This window comes from Chroicocephalus ridibundus, chromosome 2, assembly GCF_963924245.1.
Source record: "Chroicocephalus ridibundus chromosome 2, bChrRid1.1, whole genome shotgun sequence".
Lineage (NCBI taxonomy): Eukaryota > Metazoa > Chordata > Aves > Charadriiformes > Laridae > Chroicocephalus > Chroicocephalus ridibundus.
In genome coordinates, this window is record NC_086285.1 from 144447713 (window position 1) to 144466447 (window position 18735).

At 40.8% G+C, this 18735-nt stretch overlaps 1 protein-coding gene across 4 annotated transcripts in view; it reads left to right on the top strand.

Annotated features, from left to right (window-relative positions):
* Nucleotides 1-627: 627 nt before the first annotated feature.
* The window catches only part of CPQ (carboxypeptidase Q), a 161782-nt gene continuing 143674 nt past the window's right edge, over nt 628-18735 (top strand). For 2 of the 4 annotated variants that reach the window (XR_010070054.1, XM_063327244.1), the window contains exon 1: nt 8618-8682. Coding sequence is in view for 2 of the 4 variants with exons in the window: in XM_063327244.1 (XP_063183314.1) it covers nt 8651-8682 (32 nt within the window). In the remaining 2 variants the exon portion in view is untranslated. Of the gene's footprint in view, nt 692-8617; nt 8683-18735 lie in introns of those variants that run through there. The other 2 variants (XM_063327242.1, XM_063327243.1) reach the window with 2 other exon arrangements.

Here is an 18735-nt window from a genome sequence, read left to right on the forward strand (position 1 = left end):
TTTGCAGATTAAGACCAATGTTTGTATTTTAAGATCTTATCTACAGAAGGAATTGCACTCATTTACCTAAGCGTTTTTATAAACACACCTTTACTTAAATGAGCACAACGTTACTTGTGCAGGAGGCCACTGTATGAGCAGTGGTGGCCTTACTTTGGTTCCTAGCAGTGTCAAGGCAGCAAAGGCCTTGGCCAGCTGGAAGCTATCAGTGGCTGATGCGGCTTTGCCCTCTCTGGAGTCCCCATGGAGAAGGCCGCTACCACCTTGAAGGCAGTGGGGAAGCCTCCTCAGGTTTTGGCTGCTTGCTGTACATCTTCGCACCACCGACACACCTGCCCTGCAGGAGGGCAGCCCCGTGTAGCCGGCAGCCCCCGGTTTCCCCCCGGGAAGGGCTGGGGACGGTACGTGGACGGGAGTTTTGAGGCCTCCTCCGCCTCAGAGGGGCCTACGAGACGCCACGGCCCGACCCGCCGGCAAGGCGGGGGACACGCTCGGCCTCACCCGCAGCGCCGGGCCCGGCCCGGCCCGGCCCTGAGGCGGCTTCTACGCAGCTTCAGGCGGCCTCGGAGCAACTGGCACCGTCCAGGCTCGGGCGGCGGCCCGCCTCCTCTACAACCCCGGCGGCTCCTCCCCGGCCGGGCGGAGGCGGGGGCCGTGCTGGCGCCGCCGCGGCCCGCTCCGCACGGGGAAGGTGCGTGCTTGCTCTGCTCCCCTCCTCATCCTCATCCTTTTCCTCCTCGTCCTCCTCCTCCTCCTCCTCTTCACAGTGGGCTGGGGGCCCCCGTGCGGGGAGCCCTTGCCCGGCTTTCCCTGTCTCGGTGCCTCTCCGCCGGGCTGCAGCGCTCTACCGGGCCGCGCTTCTCGCAGTGGGGCCCGGCTCCGCCGCCTGGCAGGGGGCGAGGAGGGAGGGCAAGGCCGCCATCACCGCCGCGCCGCAGCCCCCTCTCCTCCTCTTGCCGAGGCCTTGCTCTAAGGCCTTGCCGGCATATGTTGCTGGGGTTCCCCCACCCCCGAAATGCGGCCTTCAGCTGCTGGGCTGCGGCCTCGGGTGCTGCTGGGCCAGCCCTGCCATGGCTCGGTGGGATGGAGCCCCTCGGCCTGGCAGCGGGGTGTCGGGCCCACCTCACGCCCATCTTCCCGCTCGACTCTGGCAGTGTCTGACCTTCAGGAACACGGACGCTCCATTGCGTGACAAGACGTGCCTGCTTACCCGCTCGTTCCTCTTAATTTAAAACCAAATATTGACCTTAAGTTGTAGCAGGCTGTGGGGCACGTGCCTGAGGGGATGCGTGGCCAACATTAGGCGAGGCAGGGTGCTCTGCTGCCGTGTTGACACCAGGCAAGCTGACAGCAGTCCCTGGCTGGAAGCTGCAAACGGATGAAACCCATACGTACCAGATGGGTACGTTAGATATTTAATTACGTTTTTACGGCACGCTTCATAGTGAAAAGATCCAAGCATGTAAAGTGGTTTAGTGCTTCTGAGTAGGAAATTCAAGTAAGTAGTACCCATTAGATTTGTTTTGATGGGACTTTAAAGGCTATCTTTTTCAAATTGATGCAGAAGGGAAAAGCATGTAAGAAGAGAGGCATTTTTATGCATGTATATACAAATTTATATGTGTGTATATGCATATACATATTTTATAGAAGTACTAAAATATATATGAGGGAGAGAAAAGTGAGATGAAAAAAGATGAAAAAACGTAAGTTCTGCAAGCTGAATCAGGTTTTACTAAGGAAGCATTAGATATAGAGGAGCCTTTTGTATCTAGTGGTTGTGTCTGACAAATCTGCGTGGAACTACTGAAGAGACGATTCAAACTACAAGCACTGGATGTCTGTTTATTTGTTCATTACTTTTTTCTTCCTTCAAACTGCAGCATTTTTGGGACTTGACTTTCCTAAGTGCTGCATGAGCACTCAAAGCACCTGCTCAGACAGGACCATACACGTGTAACACCTGAAATCATGATTTCTTGTATTGTAAGCCTTAATTTTCAGAATTTTGCCTGTCTGTGGTTTTCACTGTGTTCAAAATTGGATTCATTTTTACTGTCTCTGGAGATTGTTCCATGTCTGCCTGCCCTTTTGCATCAAAAGAGTGTAAGAGTGTTGTAATCTGTTGATGAAAGGGGAGCGTGTGGGTGTTTCTTCTTATAAAGCAATCCTTGGTATGACTGTAGAACGGATTCCCTGTATGGGACTGGAAGGACTGCTTACATCAACGTCTGTCCAGAGTGTATCTCTCTATTTCAGCTTGAGAAATTCTTAGGATTTAAGCTAGCGTGACAAAATTTGCCTTGATTTTGCTCGGGTTATTTTTCTGCAAGGATGAAGGCTTTTATTTTAAAGTCTTTCTCATGCTTACTTACTATCGCTCCTTAAAATCACCTTCCAGCCTCGTCTGGTGCTCCCTCTGTTATATTATTATTTAGAATAAATAAGAAAGAAACCCTGCAAAGCCTGCCATATCCATGAGAGTTCTTACATCCCTTGTTTCCTTGTAAATTTTGACTCATTGCTTTAGACATATCCACTCTATCTTGGATAGCGTCTATCAGTTGTGCCTTGCAATCAGTTTTACTTTACCCAAACTTCAATCTTTCAGATGAAGTCTGTGCAGATAAACTTGGATCAGAGCCACTGCAGCTTTAGAGCTTCATACTAAGCCTTTGTCTTACCCAATCTTGTTTCTCGGTGTTTGAAATATATATATATAATTCTTTTGAACAGCAGAACAATAAGATACTAAATCAGATAAGAACAGATTGCAAATCTGGGCTGGGGAAGAACAACCTGGCATTGACCCCTGTTGGGAGACATCTGTCAGTAAAAGCTCATATATATTCTTATTTGTTTTATAACACGGTTTTGCAAATGCCTGCATGTCTTTAATACCAAACTGGGAAAGGAAGCAACCTACATAGTCTCTTATTGTTGATATAATTGCATAAACTCATAATGCACGTAGAATTCTTTTATCTATTCTTGCTATAGCATATAAAACTTTTATTTTAAGATTGAAAACTTTGTCTTGTCATTTCTTCCTTCCTTTCCAGTTGTGGGAGGATGAAGATGAAGGATGGCAGTACATCTAAGAGATAGCAGCTGCAGGGGTGAAATATTTTGCTTAAAAAAGTACTTTGTGCGTAGAAATGTACAAAACGATTACAATCTTGAAGCTCTACAGTTCTTTCTGTTCTGTCTCGACAGGAAATATTATCTGTCAAAAACTGCATTGCAGTAATCTTTCACATTTTTGTTACCAAACGTCTGCAATAATCTCAAAGTACTGAAATAAACTTAAGTTCTTTCTTCACTTGACCCCCAGTCACTTACATTTTCATTGCGATGGCAATAGTGAATTTTTAGCTCTGATTCTTAATCTCCTAAATGCCAATTGCTTCATTAAGTCAGTATTTCTGACGGAATCTGTGGAGAATGCTCTGTGCTTTTTTGTTTCAGTTTTACGATAGAATAAAAAATTGTATGTCATCTTGAGAAAAACGTTAACCTGTAGTTTTAAAAACGATACTTTGAGTACCTTGATCTTTCAAGATTTCTTTTTGATTTCTTTTTTTGAGACAGAGAGAATGGACCAATGGTGGGGGGGTTTATCTATCTATCTACTACTTACCTACCTATCTATCTATTGGTGGGGGGGGAGGGTGTTAGTGGATTGTTTTTTTTGTGTCCTGGTATTAGTAATAGTAATATTTTCTCAGAGTCTTTTAAGGCTACTTAACACAGATGTGTTTGATGAATTTTCTCCACAGTGGGTGTGAGAGAAAAATGGGAAAATCCCTTTCGTGCTGTTGCTGCCAAAGAGGGATTCAGTAGAAGTATCTAATGAACAGACATATGAATTAAAATACATCTCGATGTAGTTGTTTATATATTTTGCCAAAATGTTTCTTTCTACTACCCATTGCAATCAGAGGTATGGTAAAAGGCATGTGATCTTGAAACCTGATTTTAAAAGATACTAATGCAGTTTGAGAAAAGAAAAATTCCAATCAAATTTATCTCAATTCTCAATTGTCTGAGATTGATTTTAAATCAGTGATCTTTATGTTATAGTGAGAGGAGGTTAATCTCGGGTCACCTATCATAGACATTTCTTACATAGTACGAAATATAAACAACTAAGATTTATTTTAAACTTGCTTGAGTGATCCTCCTGCATTCAGTGTAACAGTGGCAGTTTGCACCAGCTCGGGATTAGCCCAGACCTGTTTTGTAACCCCCCCATTTTGTGCAACTGACAATTGTTGTCACCCTTGTGAAGTCTGTTTTAGTACTGATGTGAGAAAGTTCTGGTTGTAAGTATATGTGTGGTTTGTTCTTTTTTTTTTTTTTTTTCCTCCAGTTGCTGGTTATGGTGTCTGATCTCTTACTCAAATGTAGTGATGGTACATTTCCTGTTAGAACTCTCTGCGTGAAAGCGAATGAGATCGCTCTTCCTCCTTCCCCCATTTTTTCTAGCTTTCATCTGCTACATGTATATTGATATCTGTGTCTTTAATTTTTATGTTAGTCTTTTTCAGAGGAGGCACTTGACTGTTAATTTACATAAGACAAGTGAGTCGAAAGTAATTTTGTGTTTCAAGTAGCCCCACAAAAGGGGCTTATGTAATATTATGCATGTGCTGATAGACATTTGAGAAAGAAGCGTGCTTTTTGATGCCTTAAAATGAGATCTGAGCCAGTAACTTCCGTTGGGAAAGCATCCACTTTTTTATCTGTAACTTTTGAAGACCAAAGCATAAATTTGATTTACATGTAATGGTTTCCCTTTCTACTCTCCACAGGTTTTGAGATTAGCATTTCTGATCTTGTTGATTTTTACTGTTCTGAATCACAGGACTCACCTTCTAGTGCTCTCTCTGGTCATGTTCTCCCATACAATACATGAGCGCTCTTCTGTGGCAGTCTGCGAAAACACTTCTTGGAGTTCTAGTTTAATGAAATTCTTTATTGCTTTGGAAGCCAAAGGAATTGCAAGTTACTGATTTCTTTAAGATTGATCATATACTGCAATGGGCTATTAATATTTTTTCTTATGACAACTAGATAAGGCAGAAAAATACATTACTAATCTCAGGTAATGTATTCAGTGCTGCTGAAAAATACACGGAGCAGACAATTTCTACCTCAGTGATGCACTGTGAGATATACTAGAAGAAAAACAAAGTCAACTTGACTTTAATTACTTGTTCAGTTTGGTTGTCTTGAAATAATTGTTGGGTAAGGAATCTCTAGAGGGTTTTCAGAACCAAAAAAGTTTCAGGAATAGGCTTGGAAAATTCTATGCAGGCTCGGAGTTACTTCCCTTTTCTAATTTACCTGCAGCTGCTGCAGAGGTTTCCACCCCAGCCACTCACCTGTCCCTTGGCCAGTGGTTGTCACCCAGGTGGCAGAGGTGGTGGAAAGAGCAGAGCTGTCTGCTCTTCAGGCTGCAGGAACTGCTGCAGTCCATTCTTCCTTTGAGTAGTACGTCCCCACTTTCTCTCTGGCAGTAACCTACTGGTACTAATGTTCATGATTAATTTCTGCAAACAAAGAATAAATATTTTTCATTGGATTGGTTCCCAGAGCCAACTTGCCGCCTGACCATATGGATGAGGTTCTGGTGCAAGTGAGTGGCATTTTGGAGAGCAGAACCACTGTATCTTGGACCTAGATGGACTTAAGCCACAACTGATCTAAATCTTCTGTTCCCCACTCCATAGGCTGGTAAAATACACCTACGCTGATTTTAATATACATTACTGCAGCTAATATTTCTGATTCATGCGTCGTTTTGGACTTACCTCTTATAGCTGAAGAGAAAACTTTCAGAAAGGGCGGTAGTGAGCAGGAATATCTCTGTGGCTGCCCTTCAAAGAGTAACTGAATGAGGACAGATGTGCTTGTTTCCAGTAAGTGATGCCACCCAAGTCAGCAGACAGCACTGCAAAGCAAGATGTATCTGGTGTACGATACAGTTGTGATTGTTAAAAAGACCTAACTTAGCCAGACCCAGCATATTCGATATGAGTGGATCATACAGGGCTTGTTGGTAGTTGTCCTATTTTGGACAAGCAAATCTGGTAATGACAGAGGAGAAAGTGGTCGAACTGTAAGAAACTTGGAGAGAACAAGTTGTGCTGAATGTCAAAATATCTCTTAAGTTTGCTGTGCTCATAGCAGGTGACAATGGTGTCTTAAGCCTCACATCTAAATTTTGACTGGGACAATGAATGTTTTGTTTCATTGGAAAAAGAGGTGGTCAGAGTAGTATGATTATCTTTCTGTGTTTACATCTGGCAGTAGGTGATCTGAAAACTCATTTGTAAGTCTTTTTCACTAGAGGAAAAGATATTTCCCAGTGCTAAGTGGTAGCAGTCCTCTCGTTGCTCAACGTCGTTCTGATTTTTTGGCCCCAGAATATTGGTTTTGAGTAAAAATAATCCCTTTGACAAAACAGCGCGAGTTGTTTTGTGTTCATAAGCAAACAAGGCTTGATGCTTTCTCGAGTATGGGAATTTTTGGCATGGCTAGAAATGACTTTTTTTTTTTTTTTTCCTGCATCACACTCTCGCATCTGATGTTATTTGTGAAACAAATTTGTGAAAATTGCTTTATGGTTTAAGCTTTTAGGCTAAAAGAAGTCAATGCATGTTTTAAGCTTTATTTGAGGAGCTGTCGTTATCAATAGTGACACATCCTGTGTTTCTTTGATCTAGATCATATGGCAAGTTTTATTTAAAGTAGAAGCATTAAAAAAAATGTACAAAGTGAGTCCTGTTTTGCTGACCTTGATGTTAAGCCAGGAGATGAACCTCGCAGTTAAAATATGTATGATATATGTATCTATGAAGCATAACTAATGTTTATATGCTTGGGTTTTTTTCTTTTGTTTTTAAACCAGTGCCATTTTCTTGTGATTGGGGTGCAGCCCTCTCAGCTGTCTCATCATTGCATTTACACACCACGCTCTTGTCAGTGCCGCCATCACACATTTGCAGGCATCAAGGGTTTACCAAAGTCAGAGCAGTTATGTTTTGGGGGACTAGTAGTCAAATTCTCTAATTTTTTTCTCGCCTTTCACATGCTGCTTGAAACTTTGGCTTTTCCTCATTGTAATGCTGGCAGATATGGCACTTCTCCGTTGCTTCTGTTCTCAATGCATTGGTATTAAAATTAAATGTATTCAGATGCCTGTGTTCTGAAACTCCAGAACACACAGCCTGGTTGAGCAGCATGCAAACAGGAATGGGAGCATGGGAAAGTTCCTTTGAAGAATGTCATATAAAAACAACTATTGAGAGCTTATCGGTATGTGAACTGTATATACAAAACCAGATGCACAGTGGATAAATAATAATAACTACAGTAGGCATCTGTCTAATGCAGCCTCCCAAAATTATCAAAATGAAATGTGCTGCGTAACATCTCCTGTCCCTACAGACAAGCGGCATAGGAAGGATGAAAGTCAGCTAATACTAGCTTTTTTTCCTCGAAAACATTTTCAGCTGTGGTGAGGTAACAGCTGGGCTGTTGGCTGCAAGCATCGCTGCAACTGTGAGTGGTGGTCTGTGCAAGCTCAGCTGCTCTCCTGAAAGCAGAAGGTAACTTTGCTGTAGAAAGAGCCTTAATCTACGAATTTAATGGGATAGTAAACTTAAGAAATGTAGGCTTCTTGCTGACGTTGTCTGCTCTCCAGGTACTTTTATATATATATGTACTTTGTACTCAACAAGTAGGGCTTGTTGGCAAACATGGAGTTGGGGCATAGGATTAGTGTTGCCATCAGATCTGTTCCAATGGATAACTGGGAAGTCACTGTCATCAGGGAGCAGACTGATACGTAATTTGTTGCCCCAAGCACTGTTTATGTTCCAGTCTGACTTCCATATGGTTTCAAAGAAGACTTTTCTGAGGAGTGACCCTAATACGGAAATCCTGGAAGTGTGGGCACGTGTGGTGACACTGTCAGCTTGAAAGGAGCATCGTGTCATTGAGAATTCAAAGATGGCTTTTTTGGCTGTTTCTGAATGAAGGAGCAGTTGTAACTTTATAAGAACTCTACCTCATCAGTTGTCCCTGCTCGCAAGCTGATATATGTCAAAAATCAAAACTGAGTGTAAGCGATCCTCCAATACCAGTTTCATTTTATTTTGGACTTGCATTTTAGTTCATAAGGAGACTGACATTTGCAACACCTGGATTCACTGAAGGAGGCAGAGGCTCCCTTTTCTCCTCATACTAGTAACACCGGACCCCCAAATGTTGAATAGCCTCTCTGCTCATGCTGTGGATAAAGCCCTCTGAATTTTATGCAATTATGACAGGGCAAACGTGTGGTTTTGAAAATCACCATTTATAGCTAAATCAAAGTAAAGTGCTCTAAGTGGGTTGATTCTGCAAGCATTTGTCTCCTTAATGATTGGTCTTGTGACTAGAAACACTTAAAGGCAGCGTTCCCAAAGCTGTGCTTGCAGCGGGCCATTTAACAGGTAGGATAAAAGCCAAAGGTGTCCTAACACCTGGGGTCCCTGCCCAGGTTGATAACTGTCTAAATAGCAATTTAAAGAGTGTCTAAATAGCTTCACTTTTTATTGTGTTCCAGGCATAACTCCTCCAGCAGACCCAGAAGGAGCTCATGGCTGTCACATGGAATAGCAGAAGGACAGGGTGAGCAACTACAGTCTGGAAATGGAGCCGTGACCTCTCTGGGCTCTGTTTGGTTGAAGTTCCTGTGGACTTCCTGAGTTTGGGTGCAGTCACTCACCTGGGCCTGGTGTGTTTGTGGCAGCGGTGTTGAGCTGGTTTTCTCACAGATGGCCAGTGTAAAAACTTTTCTGGAGTTTTGGAGCTGACAGCTGCATGTCAGCTTTGCCTTATGCAATCTGAACTGTGCAGATGCGTTTAAGACCTAAGAGGAAAATTTTGGCTGTTTTGTTTGCTCCGCTACTTTCTTGGCATAATTTAATCTATGAGTATTATTGGTCAGGTGCAGTGTCAGAATCATGTCAGTGCAAAGACAGGGAGATGTCTTAACATAATATTTGCAGAGAGAGGGTTGATCACATTCTGTCTCTAATAGCGTTGCAGATGCTATAAAATGTGTGCCGGATGTGGTCCAATGTGTGCCAGAAAATGATATATATGTATACCTAGTCAGCTTATGTCTGCCAGAGTCAGTATCTTCCCTTAACATGACACTCAAGTACAGTATCAGCTTTTATATTGTCACATTCAAGACCCTGTTAAGCATCTGGATCAAACAAATGGTACCACAGATAGTTTGACAGTTAGAACAAAGGACCCGTGAGGATTTTAAAGGGTGGACCTCCATTTTTTTTTTTCTTACACAATGAGATTTGAACAATAATTGTGTTGAGAAAAGGGAGTTTCATAGTTCATTACACTACCTTCCTTCTCACAAATAGATTTTGCTGTTTTGGAAAGCTGTCTCCAGTGTAGCTCCTGAATGCGTTTTAGGAGTGGTAATTTTTTCGTTTATTGTAAAGCTGCTGTTGGTATTTATGCATATATGTTCTACGGTATCTCTGAAAGTATGGCTGTGCAAGAATAAGGCATTTATTTTTGCTTGGGCAGCTATCTGTATTAACATTATCTAAAATATAGTGTAGTATATTATAATATAGTATCTTTTGATCTTTTGCTAAAGACTTTCCCTGTTGAAAAATTGAAAAAAAAAAATAAAAAAAATATTGCTTTCTGGAAACTGTTGGCTTCAGGTCTCTTGAAAAATGCTGACCAAGGGCAAATGGCTAATACTCCCAGACCTGAAAACTATACTGTAGGCATGTTTAGCTTTATAGATAATTCACTGTGTCAGGATTTTATGAAGTGGAAAATGTTTGTAATATGTGATACCATTAGTCCAATGCTACTGCACTCAATTAAATATTTTAATTTGAGCATATGAATGGGATTTGAACATACAAATTGCTAATACAGCTACTTTTCCTGGTGACACTTCTGTTACGCTGAGAAAAAAACCACAGTCCTCTGAAAGGTGCTTTAGAGTCTTGATTCCACTTTGAACATCTGCTTAGGTTTACACTGTCACTTTTTGGCTCCTTCAGAGAGAAGTTTCTTCTGTTTCAGCCATCTGCTTAGAATGGTAATTCATCAAAAGCTACTAAGAAATTGGTGTTCATCCAGGTGTCAGTTATTCTTTGATTCTGAGCAGGGTGCACCTCTCTTTCCCCTTAAGAAACAAAAGACCTGTAAGGTGCTGTAGCTGGTAGCAGCAAGGTGTATGTTTGCAAACTAAGTATTAAAAATGAACTTTAAATCTTGCACTGAGGTGCTTTCACATGAAAAATGTATACGTCTGGGCTTCCCTGTACATATTTTCCCATGCTCAAATTTTGTCTATGCAGAAAATTGTCAATTTTCTAAACCTTATCTAAGGTTTGCTAACCTATTGCAGCCCAGTATAAGCTATCTCACAGGTCACCTGCATGGTGGATCTTTGGAGTCTGATCTATGGACAGAAACATGCCAGGTGTGTTCATATGCGAACAAAAATAAGTTGAGAATAGGCATTTTCAGATATTTATTATGAGCATACCAGATACAATAACTGTTTTATGTTTAGAACTGTTTTGCTATCTTGTATTAAAAAAACCCAACACAAACACATGGAAGTAGAATTGCATGGCTCAGAAAAATAGGAACTGTTTTACCCTGACTCACTGGTGTCAGCATTTGTCACTGTCCTCTCTATGTAATTGGTGGGGGTTTTTTGGTATGTTCTTTGTTTGAGGTGTTTTTTTTTGGTTTCTTTTGTTTGCCTTTTTTTCCCCCACTTTGATTTCCAGTTAACTTTTTGTAATACAACCATTTGCTTCACTGCAGCAAGCTTTTGATCGGCTCCTCTTGGTAGTTTCAGGAGAAAGGGTTTGAGTGGTGATGTTAATGGAAGTGTCTTTCATGTGGCAACTGAATCGCTTGGAGATGTCACTTCTGGGTCCCTCCTCTTCCAATTGTTTGTCCATTTTTGTCTGTCCGTAGTTGTAAGGACCTAATGGCACGCTTGTCTCAGTGTCTCTCTGCAGTGAGTAGTACTGTGGACCATGATCTTAACTGGGAACTGTTGAATGCCACTTGAAATAAAAAAAAAAAAGTTATTAATACTGATAGATGTGTTCTGTTGTAAGTGACGTCTTTTGTCCTGCAGTAGCAAAATCATTTGATAATTTTTTTGTCTCTTAAATGGCAGTAAAAAGTAATTAGAAACTAAATGCAAAATCTGAACCACCTTATGCATGGTAGCTGTAGTGTTCTGTGATCGAAGGTGTGTTGCTCCGGGGAGTAGGTTTGATGACGAAATGGTGTTGGAGCTTTCCTCAACATCAGAAATAGGTGTGGTTTTGCTTATTTATTGCTCAAAATTGGCTAAACCACAGTTTTCTGTGAAGCTCTTTACTAAGTAAAGTGTATTTATCTTGCTTACAGTCTGTTCTTTGCCTTGGTTCTTTACATTTAAACTTCTTAAGATTTGGTTTTGTTTGTACATTGCAGTGCAGTCTGCAGTGGGGTGGTAGCCCCAGTTTTACATTGGCACTGAGCTGTAGCAATTTATTTCTGATGTTGACATGTTGGAATACAGTATGATATTTGAGTATCAGTATTATGCCCTAGTGAACATGATGATATCATAAATGACATACTTCATAACATATCTCATTGAAATTAATATCCTTTCCCACCCTTAATATAAGTAAAGAAATGTGTGCATCATAAAAATATTTTTTCTGTCAATTGTAATGAGAAATTCTTGATGCTATGCCTTTTTCATGTAGTTGTATTTAGAAATTCATCCGTTATTGCTCTGGAAAGGGAAGACTTGGTGGGCATATCTTACAGTATCTTACAGTAAGGAGGCAAAAGACGAGAATATCAGTTTTCTTAACAAGTCTAGCAATATGTTCACCGGATTTCTCAGCTTCACAAAGCCACTTTAATGTTGATACTATAGCAGTATGAGGAACATACCTTTTCTTGTGACTGTAGAGAAAGACTGTATGAAAAAACTAACCGATAAAAAAGATGTTCAGAAAAATTACAGTTATTTTAATCTGAAAATTTTATTTATTAATATTCTTAAATATCTCATCATATTCAGCAATGCTGAATAATTATTGACTTAATTTGGAATTGTGGTCCTACTTATAGTCTGTAAAACGAGATTAGAGGTATATGGAATAAAATAGCTAAAATGGTTGGATACTTCTGAAAATGTTGGTCTCGCTTTTTTTGGTCTTTTTATTTGAAGCTTTTAATAATGTGCATAACTCTTCTTTGAATTTGTTGACTTAAAATGAAAAACTTTGTTCCATATACAAAGCTAAAAATGCTTTGTAGCTGTGTTCACAGAGGAACGCGGAGGAATATTATTCTTGTCATGTATAGAAATGCTAAGAATTTAACTTAAGAGTTTAGAATTCTAGAGTGGTATATGATATATGTAGGTGAGATTATCATGTGGTGTAATTTTTGTTAAGGCCAGACAGGTCACTTCATCAGAAAACTTGGCCTGTTGCACTCCATTACATAATTGTAATTAAGGTTACTTATTTTGGTGGTTCTTTTTGGCAAATATCCCAATCCTCAATAGTGTAGAGTCACCTTTAAAACTGAGATTTAATTGCTGGAAGGAGACAAAGTATTTGTATTTTCTGCCCAGAATATGGGGCAACATAAAGCATATATGTGTTCTGTAGGACTGAACAGCCTTTTGCTGGAACGCTGCTTGGAGGAGAACCAAGAAGTGTCTGTGAGCGCCAGATACTTGGCGGTTTGATGGCTTTCAGCTTTCATAGGGGTGGCAGACCAACTTGCGACAGTGACAGCCTTGCACTGGCTGTTGTCAACGACACTTGGTTTGCTCCTGCTACAATGTCCATCTATCAGCTTTAGCAGCTTTTGCTATTCATAGAGATGGATTGATCTCTTGCTGATAGCTCGTACCTTGTGTTTTAGGCTTTATCGTGGTATGAAGATAGGCTTCATCCTTTGGCTGGATGCAATCTGCTGGACTTCCAGTAAAAACTCAGAAAGAAAATATTTAGCATCTTTAGCATCAGAATTGTGGGAATAATTTAACTCTAAGTACAGGATATAAGATGTCTTGTTGAATGTATTTTCAAAAAGAAACTTGGTTTAGAATTTTGGGTGATACTTCAAGTATGTGACCTTACTGGCAATTCTTGTCTTTGGTGCCCCTTAATTTGGGACCTTTTGTTTCTCTCTCTTGGACACTTCATTCTTTTCCATAGCCTAATTCATCTCCTGATATAAGAAAATACAGAAGTGGTTGTAAGAGGAGATTTCTGTGGTTATATCACCTCCATAAAAATGAGGTGCTTTTCTCCTGTAGAAAAGGCTGAAAGAACAATATGTGATTCTGAAGAGTTTGTATCTCAATTCTGTATGAATTTCAAGAAAAGATACAAGATGTGTGTCTATCCCAAGGGTCTTTACAATCAAGAAAGGTAGCTTAAATTAGTAAGAGGCCACAAATGTTTTGTCTCAGAATGGGTGTATGTGAATATATTTTCTTTTTCATAAGCCAGTCTTTCTGTGTTTGAAGGCAACCTGTTTTGTTTTGTTTTTTTTTTTTAACACTAGAGCAATAGTTACGGACTTGAAGGAAGCGTCACCAAAGTTGAGTATCAAAATACCAGATAATATAATTGCAGTCCTATTCTGTTATGTTTTGATTTAATTGTCCAAAATCATCTCTCTTGCCCCGCCCCCCAGTTGTCTTTCAATGCCATCAGCTGGCATTAGCTACGTACTTTGGCATTCACTGTAACATGAACAACACTGTGTGTATCGGTGTCATTGTTTCCTAACTGCCTTTCTTTCATTGAGTATTTCTGTTCTATTTAGTTGTTCTCATGTAAAAATCAGCTGAATTCATGTCTTTTGCCTCTGAAAAGATAACGTTCTCCCTTTTGAGAAATGTTTGTATTTTGAATGCTTGTTAAGAACAATATCAACTGCTGCATGGTCTAGGCATTGTTTAGTGGTACTGTCTTTTTTACTTAATTTTTGTTTTAGCTGTCACTGCTTTTTAGGGAAGTAGCAGACTGGTCATTTCTGCAGCTCCACTGTTGCAGCACTCTGCACTTGGATTACGGTGTGATTCTTCAGGATTACTGACATCCGTTTTAGCAGCAGCTACTGAATAAGATTATATCAAGGTAGCCTGTTACTATTCTGAGGCTTGCAGGTGAAGAAAGACTTAAGTGTAGTTCCTTTTACTGCTTCCTTCCTACGTTAACTATAGTACTTCCACACTACAGAGTATAAATAGGGTATGAAATTTTTCTTCTACCAAATGAGGAGCTCTGACTGCAAGGTCTCTGGGCACATTCAGACTCTCTGTTTTAATCCTTAGCCGCCTTTAAACATTTCACTTCCTATTCCACATAAGTCAGTATCGCTACCTGGGCATATATGGGCATACACTACTAGCTCGCACTTTTCAGGATTTTAGGACATAACTTCATTTGTAGCAAATAAAGATAGTTCTTCTGAAGTTAGTAAAGGTTTTTCCTCTGGAGTTTTAGACTTTTTGATCCAAGTAATAAGACTTTGTTTTTTATTCAAAGTCTTGTATCCATATTATATTGTACTCTTCCTTTCCTTAGCTTTAGATGTAAGAAGGCTCATTTTAAGGACTTTATAATTTAAATGGTAACTTTGACTGTGAGTGTTCCCAAAGATTTTCTAACTGATAAACATTCTCCCAGATGAAGAATCTTGACAATTCTGGAAAAGCAGTCTTTGGGGAATGTCTGGTTTTCTGCTTCACTCTTCAAGATCATAAAGTTTCCCCACCCCCCCTTATCTTTCTAAGTGATGGGAGAACTCTATGACTTTATTTTTAGGCAGAAATCTCCTCTTCATTTTGCAAGTCCACCTAGCCTTCCAGCTATCCTACTCCACAGCTGTCACAACAAACTTTCTTTCAGATGCTATTAAATGTATCAGACATCACTCTGCAGCATGTGAGTTTGTTACCCTGGGGCTTTTCAGTCTATTCTAATGTTATCAAAACCACTGTGAGATTTCAAGGTTTCCTACATTCCTTGGAGGAAAATCAAATGGTACATGGTTAGGAAACTGATAGATATTCTGCAGATTTAGCAGATCTCTAGCAATTAAGTGGTTAATAATATTCTCAATTTATTGTTTTCTTTACTCATTTCCCATAACCATGACTCCTGTGAACTCTCTGTATCCTTTTGTCTGTATTTTCAACTGGGATTTTGGGAAAACTTTGCCACACTGGAGAAGAAACATTGCTCTAGCTTTGTTTATCCTGTTTCTGTTCCCTTTGCTCCTCTTTCAGTTATCTGATTGCAGTAGACAGTGTTCTCAACTGAGAATTTTTTTATCCTCTTTCATTCTTTTCCATCTATTACATTTAAGTAATTTGTATTGTAATGATTTTAATGGTGGTAACACCAGTTAGCCTGGTTACAGTCTGTGTGTGCTAAAGCTCTTATATATAAGGGCACCATAAAAGATGAAGATCCAAATGATCTTGCTCTGTAGTATCAAAACCAGTAGTTAGCTATGGAGTAATGGATCAGATAATAGGTGGAATCATCCTTAAAGAAGCTGCTTAGCTACTATTAAACATATCTTCTTATGACACTGTCTGCACTACTAGCGTAGCATTGTGCTGTATATTTCATTCCCTTATACTACTCATTGGAGCTGAAAAAGACTTATTTCCTGCCTCTAATTTCTCTTTTTCTGCTGCATGCCTGGGACCTTTCTCCCTTGTTTTTTTGTAATCCTTTCATCTTGTGTTTATGGCTTCGTTTCATATTCTGAATCACAGGTTGAGGTTGGAAGACATCTTTTGAGCTCACCTAGTCCAAACCCCCTGTTTAAGCAGGTCAGCTGCAGCAGGTTGCCTGTGCCCAGTCAGGTTTTGAACATCTCCCCATATGGACACTTCACAACCTCTCTGGGCAACCTTTCCAGTGTTTGACCACCCTCACAGTAAAAAAAGTGCATACTTGTGTTCAGATGGAATTTCATGTGTTTCGATTTGTGTGCATTGCCTCTTGTTCTGTTGGTGGGCACTGCTGAAAAGACCCTGGCTCTGTCTTCTGCATTCTTCCCATCAGGTATTTAAACCAATTAATGAAATCCCTCCTGAATAATATTTTTTTTTCTCCAGGGCGAACAGTCCCAGCTCTCTCAGCCTCTCCTCATAGGAGACATACTCCAGTCTGTTAATCACCTTTGTGGCCCTTCACTGGACCCTCTCCAGTATGTCCATGTCTCTCTTGTACTGGGGAGCCTAGAAATGGACAAGTACTCCAGGTGTGGCCTCACCAATGCTGAGCAGAGGGGAAGGATCACCTCCCTTGACCTGCTAGCAATACTTCCTATTGCAGCCCACGAGGCTGTTGGTCTTTGCCATGAGGTCGCCTTGCTGACTCATGCTCAGCTGGTCCACCAGGACTCACATGATCTTTCTCTGCCAAGCTGTCTTCCAACTGAGTGGCCCCCAGCCCTTGGTGCGTGAAGGTTAGTCCTTCCAGATGCAGGACTTTCCATTTCCCCTTGTTGCACTTCATAAAGTTCCCGCCTGCCTATTTCTCCATTCAATCTGAGTGGCAGCACAACTAGCATGTACATCAGCCACTCCTCCAAGCTTCATATCATTTGCCGATCTGATGAGGCTGCACTCTGTCCAGATTAGATCTGGACATCCAGATCATTAAGAATATTGGACCAAGTATTGACTTCTAGGGGATGTGTCCAGTTACTGGCTGCCAACTAGATGTCATACCAATAATCAAAACTGTCTGAGCTTGGCTGTTGAGCCAGTTTTCAATCTACCTCACTGTCTGCTCATCCAGCCCATACTTCATCAGCTTCCCTAAGAAGATCTTATGGGAAAAGCATTACTAATGTCAATGTAGACAACATCCACTGCTCTCCCCTCATCTACCAAGCCAGTCATTTTGTTCTAGAAGGCTATCATGTTGGTTAAGTGTGATTTCCCCCTGGTAAATCCATGCTAAGTATTCTGAGTCACCTTCTTGTCCTCCATATATTTGGAAATAGTTTCCAGGAGCATTTTCTCCTATCACCTTTCCAGGGATCAAGGTGAGGCTGACTGGCCTGTAGTTCTCCACATGGTACTGCTTGCACTTCTTGAAGACAGGAGTGACATGAGTGTTCAAAGATAATTGAGAGTGGCCTCGTAATGACATCAGCCAGCTCTCTCAGCACTGGTGGGTGCAACCCTTCTGGCCCCATGGATTTACATATGTCCAGTTTGTTTAAGTGCTCCCTAACCTGGTCTTCTTACACTAAGGGCATTTTCTTTGCTGCAGACTTGCCCTCTGAAATATTCTGCTAGGATTTTGTAGGAAGAAATCTCTCTCTTCTGTGGACTATATTCAGATCACGTCCTTCCCTCTATATATGGATACAGGTACTGCCATGGCTGGATGCCCACTAGGTACTCCTCCTGAAGCTAGAAGAACTGGAACCATTTTATGTTACTGCCTTTTAGCTTTGTACTCATTTTGGACCACAGAGTTACAATGGTTCCTAAGCGTAGTCTTCAGAAAGCTGAAAGCCTACGTAACCCTTTAAGCTGGAGATGATTAAGCCTTGAGACCTGCTGAAGTTTCTAAAGAGATGAAATTAATCTGGCATAAACGTGCAGTGTCTGGTATGTGAATGGCTTCCAGTTCAGCTCAAAATGGGAAGAGGAGCAATGGTGGCTCCTGCTTTTTGCTTAATATGCCAGTGATGAGAAGTCCCTTTGAAGAAGTGAAAGGTGTGGGAGTTGTCGGTTTTTACATGGTCTTGAGAGCTTCACTTTTTAGGAGAATATCCTAAATGTGAGGAGGCAGGCAAGGCTGGAATGGGACCACTCTGTGTCCTTTCCATGCATGCAAGATTTCTAGGGTCAGAGAAATAAAATAGAAGGACTGTAACCTTCTGATGAATATTCCTGGAAGGGCAAGGGAAATCCCAGATTCTTATCCCTAGTGTGGAAAATGGCTAGTTTGTACTAAAGATCCATGGAATGAGATGCATTAATACAGCTGGGAATAAGGACTACTTAATGAAAATATATTTTCTTCCTATCTCATTTTGCTCTAAACTTCTACTGAAGAAACTCAGTGAATAATTAAATGCATCAAACAATTGTGACTGTCCTTTTATTTATTTTTTTTAATTTGGCCAGCATCATGATGTTAATTTGCTAAGTCTAACCAGTAAGATGTGCAAAAATCAGTAGTCTCTTTTCCCAGATGATTCACTGGGGTGATAACCTTAATGTTGCAGAGACTGGGACAACAGATGTGCTATTCTTTCCCTGAATTAGCAGTGGAGTGATTCCTGTATTGCAGTCCAAGTGAGTATGATGTTACTTTACCTAGCAGGGAATTATTTTTGAGCACTGCTAGCTTTTGGCCAGATTATGCTGGACTATTCAAGGAAAGCACAATAAATTACGTTCCCATTCTTGTGTCCTTTCCCAGTGTTTGAATTTAGTTATGCTCCTCTTATAACGCAGCAGCAGGTAGTGAAACACTGTGCATGGTGGAAGTATGTTATATCCACAAAAGCTGCGGAAACATGTCTCGTCTCCCCTAGTGTTCAGTGGGAAATTCCTGGAAAAAGTGTAGCTCTGGAGCAGCCTTTGGAGTGAGG